The sequence below is a fragment of the Gallinula chloropus genome (genome assembly GCF_964237585.1).
Source record: "Gallinula chloropus genome assembly, chromosome: 20".
Taxonomy (NCBI): domain Eukaryota; kingdom Metazoa; phylum Chordata; class Aves; order Gruiformes; family Rallidae; genus Gallinula; species Gallinula chloropus.
This window is the reverse complement of record NC_140105.1, coordinates 5,490,817-5,506,109: the sequence shown is the minus strand read 5'-3', so window position 1 is coordinate 5,506,109 and position 15,293 is coordinate 5,490,817. Positions and strand designations below refer to the sequence as shown.

Below are 15,293 nucleotides of genomic sequence, written 5' to 3'. Positions count from 1 at the left end.
TCAGTAACATCTATTTTGCTGTTGGCCATCACTCCCAGGATTACTGTGATTCTGGAGGAAAACACTGGTAATATTCTTCCTTCTCAGGTGGGGGAAAAGGAGAAAGAGAGAAGGGTCGGAGGCTGGTGGAACAGCAATGACTTGCTGAGTCTGTTCAGTGTTACAGGCTTCCTCACCAGGGAAGGGCTTCTCTTCATTGTCTCAGCTGCACAAGCCTTGTGAGTGGCTCAGATTCAGCTTCAGAGATGTACAGACAGTGTCAAACCCTTCGGGGTGGGTGAGGGGGATCAGCCACAGCGAGTCCCCTTGGCAGGGAGGGGAACTGCTTAAGGAAAATGATGGGCTTCAGCTCTGAGACTTCCCCCACCCTGGTCCGTCCTGTGCCACCATCTCTTTGCCATGTCACCTAAGGCCAGAGATGATCTAAAACCAGTCCTGTTAGCCCAAAGTGACACCAAAATTCTTCAGCTCCTGGCTATTGTCTACAGCTCTAGCCTTGCATTTTGCTATCTACCTACCCAGGATAGCAGCGTCTGAAGCCAGCTGCTTCTAGATTGGTTTTCCATAATAATGTGAAAGTTTACTGACCTTTAAGATACTGTGGTTTCACACCACAATTGGAACTCCTTTCCCCCAGCTCTTAATTCAGAAGTGTCTGGCCTGCACAATTAGTCACTGAGCTCAACGCTTCCGAAGCTCCCAAAAATTTGGGAAGGAAAATATCACTGTGGAATAAGGAGTCTGTGGGAAGAGGCAGGACCCAGCCGTGGTCAGGGCTGTTCAGCAACAGCCAGCTGGGCTGCTCATCCATCAGCTTTGTGGACCAAAACTTTGTTTTGAAGCGTGACTCAGCCAAAGAAGAAGTAAAATAGAATTTAAAAAAGGCTCCCTTAGTTCTGAGGGGTTACTGCATGTCCTGGGAAAGGGAGCTCCTGCTTCAGAAGGAAGCGTGACAGCACGGTACAGGGGCTGTACATATTAGCACCAGATTTATTTCAACAAGACTCTTTTTACACCCTAGAGAAGGTGACCACAGACTCTTAAGCCTTAAATGCAGCGCTGTGATTACAGTTCATCCATCCTGCCTGGGGCAGGCAGCACTGACAGCTGGAGGGGGTCAGAAACGCTGCCCTTCCCTCCTGCTCTCGCCTCACTTGGTTATGAAATTGTCACGTAAGTGGCCCCCCCATCCCCCAAAATATTCACAAAATATGCAAAGATGAAGCTCTCCTGTCCCTCTGCTGCTTCAGAAAATAATTCACAGTTCAGATCTTTTTAAAAATATTTTTTTGAAACCTAAATTTGAGAAGTATTTCCTAAAGAACCAGAGGGAAGGGAGACAGAGGCTATGGGCTTGTGCAAAGAGAGGGCTGAGAGAGGGTGGGGGTGTGGGAAGGGGCCAGTGCTAATTGCTTCAGGCTGTTCTGCTGGGTGTACAGTGGGGCAAAGGGGCAGGTAAAATTTAAGGGCCACAAGCGAGGGAAGGTTTGAATTCTTTGGTCCTTCAGTATAAGTTTTAAAACAGAGAAACTCCTTTACTCAAAAGGGGAAAAGGTGTTTTCTCCAGCCTGAAATTTTCCTTGTACCCACCCCCTCCCCACCCCCCCTCAGAGCTGCCATCAGTGGACAAGTTTCAGCTGAAGAGAAGGGACAAAGTGAAGAGCCCCCGTGGGAATGGGATGGGGTGACGGAGCCGGGTGCTGGCCAGAGGGGTGGCCAAAGGCAGCGTCACCCTCAACAGTCCCACGGGGAGGCAGGAGAACAGATAAACCACCACAATAATAAAGAGTTACAAACCAACAGCCAGAACAGGCTGATCAGCTCTGCTGCTTATAAATATTAAAAGACCTGATTTGAGAGTTTATTTCCTATGCTTTAAGTTAGTTACAAAATTATTTTAAAGTAATTTTATCTTCATTGGGTTCTTTCCTCCTCCCCCCACTTTTATTTTGTTTCCCTTTCCTAAAAAAAGCCAGAAAAGTTCATGTATTTCAATAAAAGGTCTTTCCTTAAGATCAGACCAAGGCAGATGCGCTGCCCCATGGCACAGACATTCAAAGGCTATAACCAAACAACATAGCCACAATAATCACTCAACAGTGTCTCTCCATAAAAAAAGAAAATTAAAAAAATCCTGATGCTAGTTACAATAAAATACACATGGAAGAAAAAAAAAAAAAAAGCATTTTTACCAAAAAAAAACCCCAGAAACAAGTTAATGGGAAAAACATAAAAAAAGAACTACACAGAGCTGCACTTAAGAGATCATCTGGGAATGCATATTAACCCCTTCCATGTAAAGGAAAGGTGGAATTATGGAAGCAAACCTAATTATGTCTTTGCATTAAATATGAAGCTTTCTGAGAGGCTCCAGTAAAAAAAGAAACAAACAAACAAAAAAGAATCCGATCAGTTTTCCTATAACAGTGGGCTGCTGGAGGCTCCAGTGCTTTGCCAGGGCAGGGAGAAGGAGCACAGGCAGCATCCCTGTGCAAAATAAAAACATTTAGGTAATGGAGTGGCCTTTTAGTTGAGATCCCAGCAAGTTACTGCAATCCACCTGATGTGAAAATCCAGCGCACACACTGGTAGAGAGTCACAGGAAAGCTCAGCTGCTGGTAAGGTCTAAGCTGGTGGTGGTTTTTTGTCACGCTGGACTTCCTCTGTCACCATGGGCTTACATGATCACAAAGCATGAGAGCTTCTGGGCCCATCCTGGAGGTGCTGACACAGGAAACATTCAATTCTCTCCAACAAAAGCGCCCTGACTACCCTGGAATGGTTTCATGTGCTTCAGCAGCGACTGCGAAACTGGTCCCTGTGGCTAAAGGAAAATTGATCTGGTCTGAAACAGCAGAAAGTCTCCAGACAAAGGGGTGCCTGGAGACAAGTAACCTGCACGTCCACGTTCCCTCATCAAGGGCTTTAGCTGACTCAAAGGCAATACTTCTAATGCTGCTCAGACCTGGAACACGTTACCTGGATCAGCAGTGAACACCAATCACTGAATTTTGGGGCCTGGCTTGCCTGATATCCAATACTTCCCCCCCCTCCCTCCCCCCCCTTTTCTTCTTTTCATACAAATATACAAAGAGTGTAAAAAAAAATTTAAAAAGCGAACTTTGCTGATTAAATGCCAGACAAAGTTCCTGCACATTCAGAGACTGGCAACGTGAGGCCCACCAGGCAGGCACCCAGCAGAGCTTCCAGCAGGGAGGATGGCTTTAACCAAGCTGGGTCAGTGAAAGAGCGGGGAGTCCGAAGACATGAAACAAAGGATTTCAATCCACCTCGATCCTCCCCGTGATCTCAACTCTTCCTCTGGAAAGCACATGGAAGCCTCTCTTGCCCACTCTAAATCCTTCTGGAAATAGTCAAAAAATTTGTTATCACCTAAATAGAAAAAGAGGAGAAACACAGACTCTTTGCAAACGGCCCTTTGATCTGTATTAAAAACAGCTCTCAAAGTTCCTCAAGAGTTGGAATTAGTGGGGCAGGGGTGAGGGGCAGTTTAGATACGGGATGTAAAATATTAAAAAGTGCTCTGCAACTAATTTTTGTTTCATGTGTGTATGTGTGCGTGTGTGCATACAGACCCACACACAAACACACACATATATACATATATATACACACACATACATATATATATGTACACATACATATATATGTACGTAGGTATAAAGTTAAAAAGTCCTATACGATATGATTAGAACAAGTGTCCTTGGAAGGTCACGACTGGAGAGCATGGGGCCTGTTGGGGTGGCAGATGGGGCACTCTCCCTCCTCGGCGCAGGATTCACACAGCACTGCGTGTTGGCACGGTAACACCACCCGGTTCTCCTCCTGACACTTAAGGCATTTCACTGACTGCATCTGAAATACCGCCTGCAAGAGAGGGGGACAGGGCAAAACATCAGCATCCAAGTCAGAAAGCAAAAGGGTTCCCATCCTGTGCAGCTGGGGAACAGTGAGGGAGGCCGCAGGGGAAGGTCCTGCAGCTGCGCACCCGCTCAGCTTCCGAAGCAAATGCAAAGCAGCACAGCACCATGTCTTTTAGGACCTCTGATTGATCTTAAACTCTGTACTGCAGGCATGAAGAAGTAGGTATTTTCCCCTAAGCTGGCTAAAACTCACTTTAGCTACAATGCACATGGAATTGCTTTGCTAGGCTGCTGGCTTCTGGCTGTGTTAAAGGGGGAAAAAGCAGCTGCGATCTGTGGGAGCAGAGAGAGCCAGGCCCTGCCCTGCAAATCCCTGGCACTCACCTTATCGACTTTCTCCAGGTTTGCCCGCAGCTGCTTCTGAAGGGTGTAAAGTGAAGAGAGTGAGAGTGTTTCCAGGTCAGAGAAGGAGCGCAGAAACTGAGGGTCTTGACCTGTGTGGATCCTCTCCAGCTCCTCCTGCAGTTTCTTCACTTGCAGCTCCAAGGCTTCCCTCTGCTCCCGGGCCAGTTCACATTCCATGTTAGCTGTGTTGGCACGATCATTTGCTTCCTCTGCCTCCTTTTTCCAAGCATCACAAGCCTACGGGTTCCAACAAAGAGGGTAAAAGAAGCAGTCTGAACACTCTGTCAGCCTCCAGTAGAGGATCCCAGGCAAAACCATCCCTTTTCATACTCTTCTCACTGGGTGCAATCTGACAATCTGCCCTGTCCCCAAATCATCCTGGGAGCTTTGCTTCAAAGCACTGCTCATTCCAGACACCCCAGCTGTTTGGGCTGTGGTTCTACATATTTGACTCACACCATTAAGAGGATGAACTCCGCATAATGGCAAATTGTCACAGATCTAAGTCAACTGCCAGATCTGAAAGACTGTCAAGCACCTTAGTGCATCTGTTATGACACCTGGTCTTGCACATCCAGCAGCTGAACACATCAGGCACAGTGACTTTGTCCCCCTTTCCAAGGCAGAAGAATAAGAACACTTAAGAGCAGCTGTTTTGTAAAACTTACAGCTCTTCTCATCACCTCAGCGTCTGGAAAGCTTCTTGTTAAAGGCTGACACCCTCCTACTCTTTTACACTCCCTAATCCTTATTCCCAGGAGTTGCTCAAGTACCTGTTTGGCTTGTTTCCAAGACTCTTCCCACTGCTTTATTGTGCTGTTGGCTTCATCCAGTTCTTGTCGTAGCCGTGCCAGCTCCGCAGCACCTGGACCTGACAGAAATGCAGGTGAGGTACTGGGCGAAAAACTCCCCGAAGCAAAGTGTTCCCATATGCTGCTGTTCATCCCATTTAAACCTGTTTCACAGGGAAATAGAGAGGGTTATGTCACACGTGCTGGCAATTTCCCCATTTTCTCCCTACCCGTGGGGAATCCAGGATTCAAAAGTGTTTACATAGGAAAGAGAAGATTATCCTAACGGTTACTTCCATCCCCAGAACCCAGGAGTCCATCACAGAGGGACTTTACAGGGGAAGCTTCACCCCATTAGGTTTCATCTTTAACAATACAGGGAGGACCCAAGAAACTGAGTGGAGGCAACTTCTGAACCAGGCTACTTCTAGAAGAATCTATTTTAAAGCAGAGCTGATTACCAGCTTGAACCCCCTTTCTCTGAACTGCTCCCTACCTTCCCACTGTTCTGTGCAGCACAGCCATCAGTGTTGGTGAACAGATCAGCTCACAGAGCCAACCCAGGCGGTGCTTCCTCTCACACTAAACTCAAGAAAGCTTCTGCTTTTGTCTCCCCAGCCTGGAGTTTAGGAAAGCACTCTCACTTTCCAAACAGTGACACTAAAGTGTGCCAACGTCATTACTGTCTGCACATGCAAGAAACAGCACTAACTGGAAAACCCTGTTTATAAATAAGTGGAGGCAATCACATCTACATCAGCTCCATCCCCTGCAGGGTTACAGCGTAGAGCTAGTGATCAGCATCGGAGAAGACTAACTAACCACTTCCCTATTTTAGCTTGTTCAAATAATTTCTCTTTTCAGGAGGAAATCCAAGGCCTAGGAGGAGGCACAGCAGTAGAAAACCAGTTGTAAACAAACCTGGCTGTTATTCACAGACTCCAAGGTCTGTATTCTTTAAACAAAATAAATATTTTTACTGAAAATAAGCATTCACACTTTGCACTCAGGGAGAACTAGCAGGAAAAGCTCCTATCAAGACACAGCTACTGAGTGATGAGGACCCTCTCCCAAACAGACATGCCCCAGTTTGATGTTAGGAGTAATTTTCACCAGTGGGTGCAGACCCACCCTAAATCTAACTGCTTTTCATAATTGTGCTCTTACAACAGCCAAACTGACTGTGTCTGCAAGCACGCCCCAGGGCCAATGGCCTCTGGGTGAGGGCTGACCCAACACCACTCAGTTCCCCCTTAGTGTCAGCCAAGACAGAGTTACAAGAAAATACAGCTGACAAACAGTAACTTGTCTTCACTAAGGGCTCAGGTGCATTAACAAGTCATTCAGCAGAGCAACAAGGGCTCTTCACTGGCTCAGGCCACTTACCATCCATTTCAGCAGCTCTGAAGCAAAGTCACTTGAGAGGAAAAAATTTTAAGGGAACCTCAACTCTCATTTTGTTTTTAAAACTCCAGTTTTCCTGAAGGGGAACCCAGCACTAAGCAGGATGCTGCCAAGCCACAAATTCTGCCATGGTGCTGAGCAAGCTTCTCCACCTGCTGTTCTCCTTTCTCATCGAAGCAGCAAGCCCCTCTGGTCAGGAATGCCTCCTCTGCACATTTTGCATCTAGTGCTGTGGGAACTAGCCCAAGACTAGGTATTTTTAACTCAACTGCAATACAAATAAATAGTAGCTCCACACACTACACACTAACTTACATGCATTCAGCAAGTCACATGGAATAGATAGATTCCAGATGCTCAACTGCTAGGTTACTATTTAAATATCTTGCCAAAACCACAGCTAAAATGGCATTCTTGTATTACAGGAAAACCTAATTTTCTTAAAAATCAAATATTTAAATTCATTTATTAAATTTCCTGCACTTCTCTGGGCTTTTATTTGTATAACTAAGAAGTTAAGGCAAATACAACTACATTCAAGACCCGTCTGGATGCCTACCTGTGCGACCTGCTCTAGGGACCCTGCTTTGGCAGGGGGGTTGGACTCGATCTCTGGAGGTCCCTTCCAACCCCTACGATTCTGTGAATCTGTGAATAACTGCTTAAATTGTTTCTTCCAAAATTAAAAGCAGGTCTTATCAGCAAGTTTTCCTTTTCTTACTGAAACTGGGATGAACAGTCAGCCTCAACAGCGATTAACAGCAGAGATGCCCCCTGATGTCTCTCTTCTTATTACAGTAATTGGAAAAGCTGTTAAAGCCAAACAAATAGCAATGGCAAGGCATGGAAGCATGGTTTTGGCCTGTGCAAACAAGGGATGCAGTTACATAGGTAAGTGGCATGCAGAAACAGATTACCAAAGCATGTAATCATTATATTAGGTTAAGCTGAACATTAAAGTGTATCTCAAAGTTGAAGAAATATTTACATCTAGTATCAATAGAGGGGACTAATATCTATTAACAGAAATCAGCAGAGCCAGTGTCACTGTAGCCTTGAGCCCATCAGTTTTACCTATCAAGGTAACCCTTTGTCTTGGTAATAATATAGATTTGCCCCCTCAGTTCCCAGGTCTGCCTGATACAGCTGATGCTCCAAAGCAATTTCTCTTCCTTCATGGTCCCTTGTACAGGAAACAGATCTTCAGGGCAGGGAAGGAGCAAAGGGGACAAAGCTGGAACACTAACTTTTTGCAATGTCCATATCACAAAACTGAGTACAGATTGCCAAATAGGAAAAAAACCCAAGTACAGTGACCCAAGCCTGCTGCAGAGTTCCCAGAAGCTGATCTGATCTACAAGCAGTGCCAAGGGCAAACTGCAATCCCCACCTTAACTAAGTCAAGCTGAGGACCCAACTCTGAGCATTATGTAAAGCAAAGTCTCTGCACAGCACTGGTGGCAGGAAAAGGCAGAGCTCCTTTCCCTGGAATGCATCATCAGAGTAAGTCAATTGACCTATCCCTTTCTCTCAGCCTGGAAATATGGGAAGTAGAGGGAATTGCTCCCTTGGTCACAAGGTATTAGGGGATTTTTGGTGAAGCAGCTTCTACTACTGTTGCTGTTCTCATGGGAAGAAGATACAAATGGCAGCAGTGTAATAATACATTAAAATTAAAGCTAACTTAAAGAAAATACTTACATGGCACAGACAGGCATGTACATGGGACACACACACTGTGCATTTACCTAATGATCCATGAGAAGCTGATGTCCCCAGGAACGTGTTTTCTGATTGGCTTAAGTGTCCCTGGGGCTGATGGAGGAAATGCGATGAGAGGCTGACCGGTGGAGAAGGAGAGGCAGAGTGAAAGGAGGCAGAGCTTCCAAGGGACCCGGGGATATTTACAGGAGCAGAACTTTGCAGCAAACTCCCACCTGGACAAAGAACACACAGAGAGGATGGCTATGTATGACCATGAAGTATGGGCACAGTGCAGGAGTTCAGAGCAGAAGGCGTTAGCTTCCCTCTCTCCTTCCTAAACCCCTCGGGGCTCCCTCCACTTCTCATCATGTTTCATTGCCCTCTTTGCCTTTAAGAGGAGCATGGACGCTGCCATCCCATGAACCACACAGGTTAAGACCCTCCAGATTTCAGTGGACTACTCTTTTATCACCCAAAGCAACAAAAGTTTCCCGAGCAGAGTTCAGTTCCTGTCAGTCTAGAGAAGATGAATTTGGGATCTCGTGAAATAATTTGTAATGAAAAAGTCACTCCTAAAACACGTGCCCCTGCCTTTCATCCTTCCAAACAACCTGTAGTGAGATGATCATGCTGGCTCAGGTCACAACCTTAAATGCTGAAAATCAGTGACTAGCTTGAGTCCTTTTAGACATACTTGAGTGCCTGGATCCATTTGGTAATAAACCCCCATAAATAAACAAAAGCCCATCCTCCAAAGACACCACACCTCCCTTACACAGAGGGCATTCTGTCTGCCACACACCATGTGAGGGAGATCTTAGCTCTGCTCCCCACTCCCTCCTGATCTGCCTTCTTAAAAGATCACCAGGTAACACCCAGACCTGATGTGAGCAGAAGGAAAAGCAGTGTGGAGGATCGCTAAGCCACTGCAGATAGGTAGCAGCAGGGCTATCAGCAGACATGCACAGTAAACCAGGCTCGCATCTTTGGCAGGGCAGTGGAAGTGGTAATTCTTTAGGGTTCCTTCCACAGGTCCCTTCCTACCTCAACACAGCTCCAGGCAGTGTAGTCCCCATGGAAACCTTCAGACCATTAAAGTTAGCTCTCATTCAAAACCTGTCTTACACAGCAAGGGTAGACAGAAACTACAAGCACTTCCAAAAAGCCAAGAGATGTTTCTTTTTTTCCTTGGACACTCATTAGAGACAGGTAGAAGAGGCCTCAGCCTACTGCCATGTATTAAATGAGACAGACATTACAGGAATCAAATCAGCAGACCATGATGACACTCTGTGACAGATGGATAGCATTACCAGGTCAGTGAGTTTCCTGTTACTGCTAGGGAGAGTTTTCTGCTTAAGATGCAAATCGTTATACTTCAGCCTCTTTTTAAAGGGATCAGATGCCTTCTAGAGTCTACTTGCACACTTCAAAAAAATAAAAAGTGAAATCAAGCAAGTCCCATTCAGTCTTAAGAAACATCCCCAAGACACCTGGGCCCAATGGCAAGAACTCAGCTCTGCTAGTGGGTAAGGGCAAGCTTGCACTTCAGAGATGCTCAGCGGTTGCCAGAGTTTGTTCTGATCGCTGTTTTAACCAATGGTACGTTGGGACCAGTTTTAGAGCTTTGTTGGGCTGGCTCCACTGAGGTGACTGGGCAACACTGCTTGGCAGAAGATAAAGAAAGCTCTGTTGCTTTCATGTACCTATCATGATGCCACTCGTGTGGGGCACTGTGCTGCTGTCAAATGTCTTCTCCAGGGCAGCCACTCCGAATTCATTCAGGTCCAGGTCATCCAAGGCAGACTCTGCCAGACACAGAGGTACCAATTATGTTATAAAGGACCAACAACTTCAAGAGGTAGGATGGCCCAAAGAGCCTACATGCAGAGGAGCCTTTGCTCTCTATTTGTCAGTCTGCACAGCCCTACTCTCCGCCCTGTGCAATGCTGTTCTTAAACAGTTTGGCAGAAGTGTCATGGGCAGCTTTTCAGTTGAGGTTCTTTTGCCTGATCTAACTTCTTCTTGCCTCAAAGTATTCCCAGATATTATATGGAAACAAAAATGTGATGAAATAACAGCAGTTCCCGTAAGTCTTCCCCAAAAAGCTCTTTCAAGTCTGTCCATAATAAGCAATAACACTGGCTTATGACATGTCTGGGTCTGGCTTGTGTTTTGCCCCTACTCTGCTGAAGAGCCATTCGGAAAAGAAATACCAGTAGAAGGGAACACTTCAAAACCATCTCTGAGGTTCAAAGATAGGGTAAAATAAAGAAAGCTTATGAATGCCTCCAAATGTTGCATCTATTTGAATATGCCTCATTGCTAATCATGATCAATATAACTCCATCCCATGCATGCCCACTCATTTCTATTATTATTTTTAACAAATTAGTGAGATCACCTCAGAAACGTTAAATTAAAAAATCCAAAACCAACCAAAACACCCACCCTGAAAAAGCAGGTGACCAAAAAACCTGTACCTAGCTAAGAGGAGTGATTCCACTCTCCAGGCTCTCCTGTTCTTTTTTTTTTTTTTTTACAGCCTCTGTCCTACTCTGTGAAGGGCAAGTCCTTCCAATCTATCTGGTAACCCTGGCTATAAAGTTGTCATTTAGAACACAAGGGTTTGTAACTGTGGAAAACACCCCTGTGACTTCCTGCCTACTCCAAGACCTCTTTGTCACTTTGACAAACCTAAAACTAAGGCCCTTTACACCATCTGACATTCTGAGTAAGTGGCTCAGAGGCCTTCTGTTGGTCCCGTGGGTGAATTTCATCCGTAATGACCTGCAGAAAACATCAGATGCATCACAGTCACAGAAAAAGCTTACAGCCTCAGGAGTCTGCCAACACTGACAGACGCAAAAACTGGAGCTCACTGGAACACCCATGCTACTCCAATGCTCATACCTGGTGATCCACAGCAGAGGAAGCCCTATCAGCAGAAATTAAAAAGGCAAAGTTACCTATGACAGACTCAACGGTGTCACTGGTTGGGTAGAAAGGAAGGGCATTGGCATTCATGCCTGGTATGCTGCTGGTGCCGGCAGGGCTTGGTGGCGTTGCAGCCAGACTGGAGGTGATACTAGAGGAGATGCTGGATGTCAGTGGGCTCCCCACTGGGAGAATACCCAGTATGTCCTGAAACAAGAGTTTTAAAAGGGAAAGAGGTAGGAAATAAACCATCTTTACAAACGGATCCCTTCAGAATCAGGCAGGAACGAGCCAAAGATCAGCAGCGAACCTGTTCCTGCCTGCTTCCAACCTGACAGATGGCTGGTGCTACTACCGGGCTGGGGGTGGGGGAAAAGATTAACAGCTTTTCTTTAATTTCTACCAACTGCTGTCCTTCCCCCCCACTCCCCCTCCCCAGTATTACAAACATCCTTCAAGCTGCCCCAGAATTAACCCCCGTGACCCACAGGTTGCATGCAATCATAGGCATGGGTCATACAATTGCTCTCTCAGACTTAGTTCAACACATGACTTAGAACCTGGTATTAAATTCTCTTTGCTGAATCCTTGAACTTAGATGACTCCAGAGCTCTATTCCAGCTCAATTTTCTGTAATTTGGAGACTTTCTCCAGCATGGTCCAGACCCATGAATCTATCCTGCATTCATACAGGTCTAGCCATCCACAAATAACACTTCCAGCAAATCATCTTCATACAGTAATCCCTCAAGCTGAGCATCCCTAATAGTGTCTGGACTGTCATTTACTCCCTGCAGAGTTGTCTGGATCCACAGAGATTTCTCATGTCCTTGTCTGTGCTGGAGAGAGCACTGAGCTACGTTCAGAGCCCTGCTAGTGGCATCGTACCTGTTTGGGCTGTAACAAAGGTTGCTCCTGGCTCCTGTGTTCCAGTGAGTGGGACTTCATTTTTGCTTGCTGCAGTAAAGAAACAGAACAAAAGATAAGCAGTGAAATTAGAAATGGCTGGCTGCTGGTTTTGAGGAGGCCATGGGAAACAGAGATTTTTGAGAGCAGGAAAGCAGAGCAAACTGAAAATACCTCATGTAATTTGCTTTCTATACAGAATCCTAAAATCTCCTGAGCTGGAAGGGACCCATAAGGATCATCAAGACCAATTCCTGGCTCCACATAGGGCCAGCCAAGTCAAAGCCTGGGACTGAATGCATCATCCAGACACTTCTTGACCTCAGCCAAGCTTGGTGCTGTGACCACTCCCCTGGGATGTTCCAGTGATATCACCCTTATGCAAAGACTTGTCATAATTAAATGCTGCCATAAGCCCTCTGCTAGTACAAAGGGCATCTTAAGGACCAAGATATATAATGAATTATTTTGCCATGCTATAACTAACTCATCAGCTCTACCCATATCTAAAAAAAGAGCCAGAAATGGTAGGAGGCACACTATTTTTAAATTATATAAACATTTTTCAGCTTTGGGAAAACAAAATATGTAGATTCTGTTTCTCCTCAAGGTTTTCCAGCTCCCAGCTAGTATTGCAAAGTAAAATAAAGTGGTAACTGATCAATTTAAAAAGCAACATAATCAAAACTGACAAGAAAAAAAAATAGAAATCCTTCCCCCAACCCTTAAAACAGAGAGCTCAAAGCTATAAAATGTGAGGTCAAGGCTGTCTGGAACTGCGAAACTGCATGAATGCCAACATATATTTGTAATTCTACTATCCAGCCTAAAAATTCAGCTTAAGGACTTTCTAGCACAATACCCTTAACTGATATCAACCCTCTTGCCTCACATCAGTCAATTCTGAGCTACAACAACCAGAGCTGGGAAGGAAGTGGCCTCTTGAGCTTGCCAGTGTGTAACGGTCTGTTCTGCAGGCCTTGTTCTGCTCTCCCCCCATGCTGTTGTATATCACAGGGAGATCAATCACACCCTCTGGGTACAGAGAGGGAGCAAAAAAGCACCCAGAGGCAGATTTGCTTGTTTATGTGCCCTCCAATCCCCCCACCCCCAGCCTGAATCAGAGACACATGCCAGGCATAGAGCGTTTTCATCCCCAGTGCAGGCAGTCACCACCTCTGCAGGGGAGATTCAGGCATGACGTACAACAGCAGTGCATGAGACACCACGCTGCCCTGAAGTGACAGGCCTTGACTTCTTGGCTTAAAACAGTCTCATGAGAAAGAGAAATGATTGCTGGAGACTGATGACATAACCAGACAGGCGAAAGAGCAGCGCAAGAATTCATCCCTTGGATTTGCTCCACTAAATCATTTTCTCTGCTCAGCCCTGTGCCCGTGGGGATGTCAAAGCCTGGAAACAGGTGTGAGACACAGGCACACAAATCCTTCCGTGGTGGGTACCATTTCCCTCACGCTTCCCTGAACAACATACAATGCGTTTACACCCAGCAACACTACCACCCAACCCAACCGATGGCTGGCTTGTTTTCCTTTGTGTGCAACAGATGAGTTACGTTACCGCATCTGTGTGTGCCTGATAACACGCCTGTGAGATTACCCAGCACATCCCTACCCTGTCTGACACTCATCTGAACACAAAATGTGCTGTCAACAGACGTCAGCAGCTCAAGTGAAGGCACATGCACAGCCATGCCCCCCCACAGAGAGGCTTCCTGCAAACGTAGCTGGCTCTGGTGCAGTTCACTCTTACTGGAAGGGCTGTTTTCTTTAAGGAGGAGAAAAAGTGAGCGCATCTCAAAGCCACCCCAAATCCCCACTGCCTTGAATTCACGTAATACAAGCGAAAAATAGAGCAAACTGATTGCCACCAGTTAGCCATGCTTCTTTAGCTCTGAGTAACATTAAAAAGGGCATGCATCAAGACAGAAATCCAAAGGGCAGGCTGAAATTCTCCAGCTCGCTCTCTTGCAGTCAGGGAAGAAAACAGGGGACATAAATTACGAGCGAAACTATACATTTTCTGAGCAGGGTGGAACAAGCCTAATGTGCTGTGTGTCAGGACTCAGGAACACCTCCCAGTCATGGCACTCAAGTCCTTCCAGTGCAGCCAGCATTTTTCCAGCTTGCTAAGTCTTTTGGGACTCAGGAGAATTATTTTTAGCTTTAACTGCTGGCTCAGCCTTGCCACAAACTATGAGGAACAGATTAACACAGGAGGTGCATTTTTCATTCTAATAAGATAGAAACTATTTGTACCACTTCTACAGAGGAAAAAGGCCCAGCCTATTGCAGAGCTGAGCCAGGGTGTCTCCTAAGTTTTCAAATATGAGTGAACAAATTTAAATGCCTAATTATTGATCTAATTTACAGGGTATGGGAGAATCTCTGGAGCCCACTGCAGCCCAAGGGAATTAGAGATGATTTTAAAAGTAATTATAGATTAAAAGAAAAATTAAACCAGGACGCTTATGAGACACCTAATTTTGTCAGCTGAAGTGCAGCATAAGGCAGCTGTGATCCCTTCTGCTTATATCTTAAGAGCTATTCATTCCAGTCATTTAACACAGGTTTTTGTGTAATTAAAGCTATGTGAGTAAGAAGCTACCTGAACACAGTAGCTTTGTGGTACACCATGGACTTCAGACATAAATGCTCATCATCTGGCCCTCTTTTAAAAAGTCCTATTCATGCTCCATTCCCTTTCTCCTTGGCTGAGGCTTGCTGCCCATTTTCTCCAAAGCAGGGCCTCCCTGGCTCCCTGCCTTTGCTGGCAGGAAACAGGGGTTCTCTCGGTCTTTGGGCTTTGGGTTCACTCCTCCTTTGCAGCAGAGGCAATAGGGAACGAGCACATGTTTCTTCTTTTGTTTCTGAACAACTGCTACAAGCTGATGTGACTGCAAGAAGTGCCAGGATCACAGCATGGTCTGCTCTTTACCCCCAAAGACACGTTGCATCAATTTGCAATTTCCTAAGCCACATCCACGTTAAGCAAGACAATGAAAGCATTTATAAGAAAGTGTACATGCAAATAGCTTCATCTGTATTTGTCAGCAAATCATTTTAATTAGCCTAAACAGTGTTCAAGACTGGTCCTACTGCAAAGTTTGGTCATATTTTCCCAAAGTCTTAAAAATAAATAAAACAAACCCCTGGGAGTCTGCTTCTAAATCCAACTACTTTATGCAAGATCTTGCCTGGACAGGCTACTTCCACTGTTTTCTCACAGCAGTGCAAGACTA

At 45.6% G+C, this 15,293-nt stretch overlaps 1 protein-coding gene across 1 annotated transcript in view; it reads right to left on the bottom strand.

The window, feature by feature from the left end:
- Positions 1-3,315: 3,315 nt before the first annotated feature.
- The window catches only part of UNK (unk zinc finger), a gene marked incomplete at its 5' end in the record, with an annotated part of 41,574 nt that continues 29,596 nt past the window's right edge, over positions 3,316-15,293 (bottom strand). Inside the window, 7 exons of the mRNA XM_084273392.1 lie at positions 3,316-3,888; positions 4,269-4,526; positions 5,063-5,244; positions 8,233-8,421; positions 9,895-9,996; positions 11,158-11,332; positions 12,014-12,082. Of these exons, the coding sequence (XP_084129518.1) occupies positions 3,733-3,888; positions 4,269-4,526; positions 5,063-5,244; positions 8,233-8,421; positions 9,895-9,996; positions 11,158-11,332; positions 12,014-12,082 (1,131 nt within the window). The 3' untranslated portion in view covers positions 3,316-3,732. The remainder of the gene's footprint in view (positions 3,889-4,268; positions 4,527-5,062; positions 5,245-8,232; positions 8,422-9,894; positions 9,997-11,157; positions 11,333-12,013; positions 12,083-15,293) is intronic.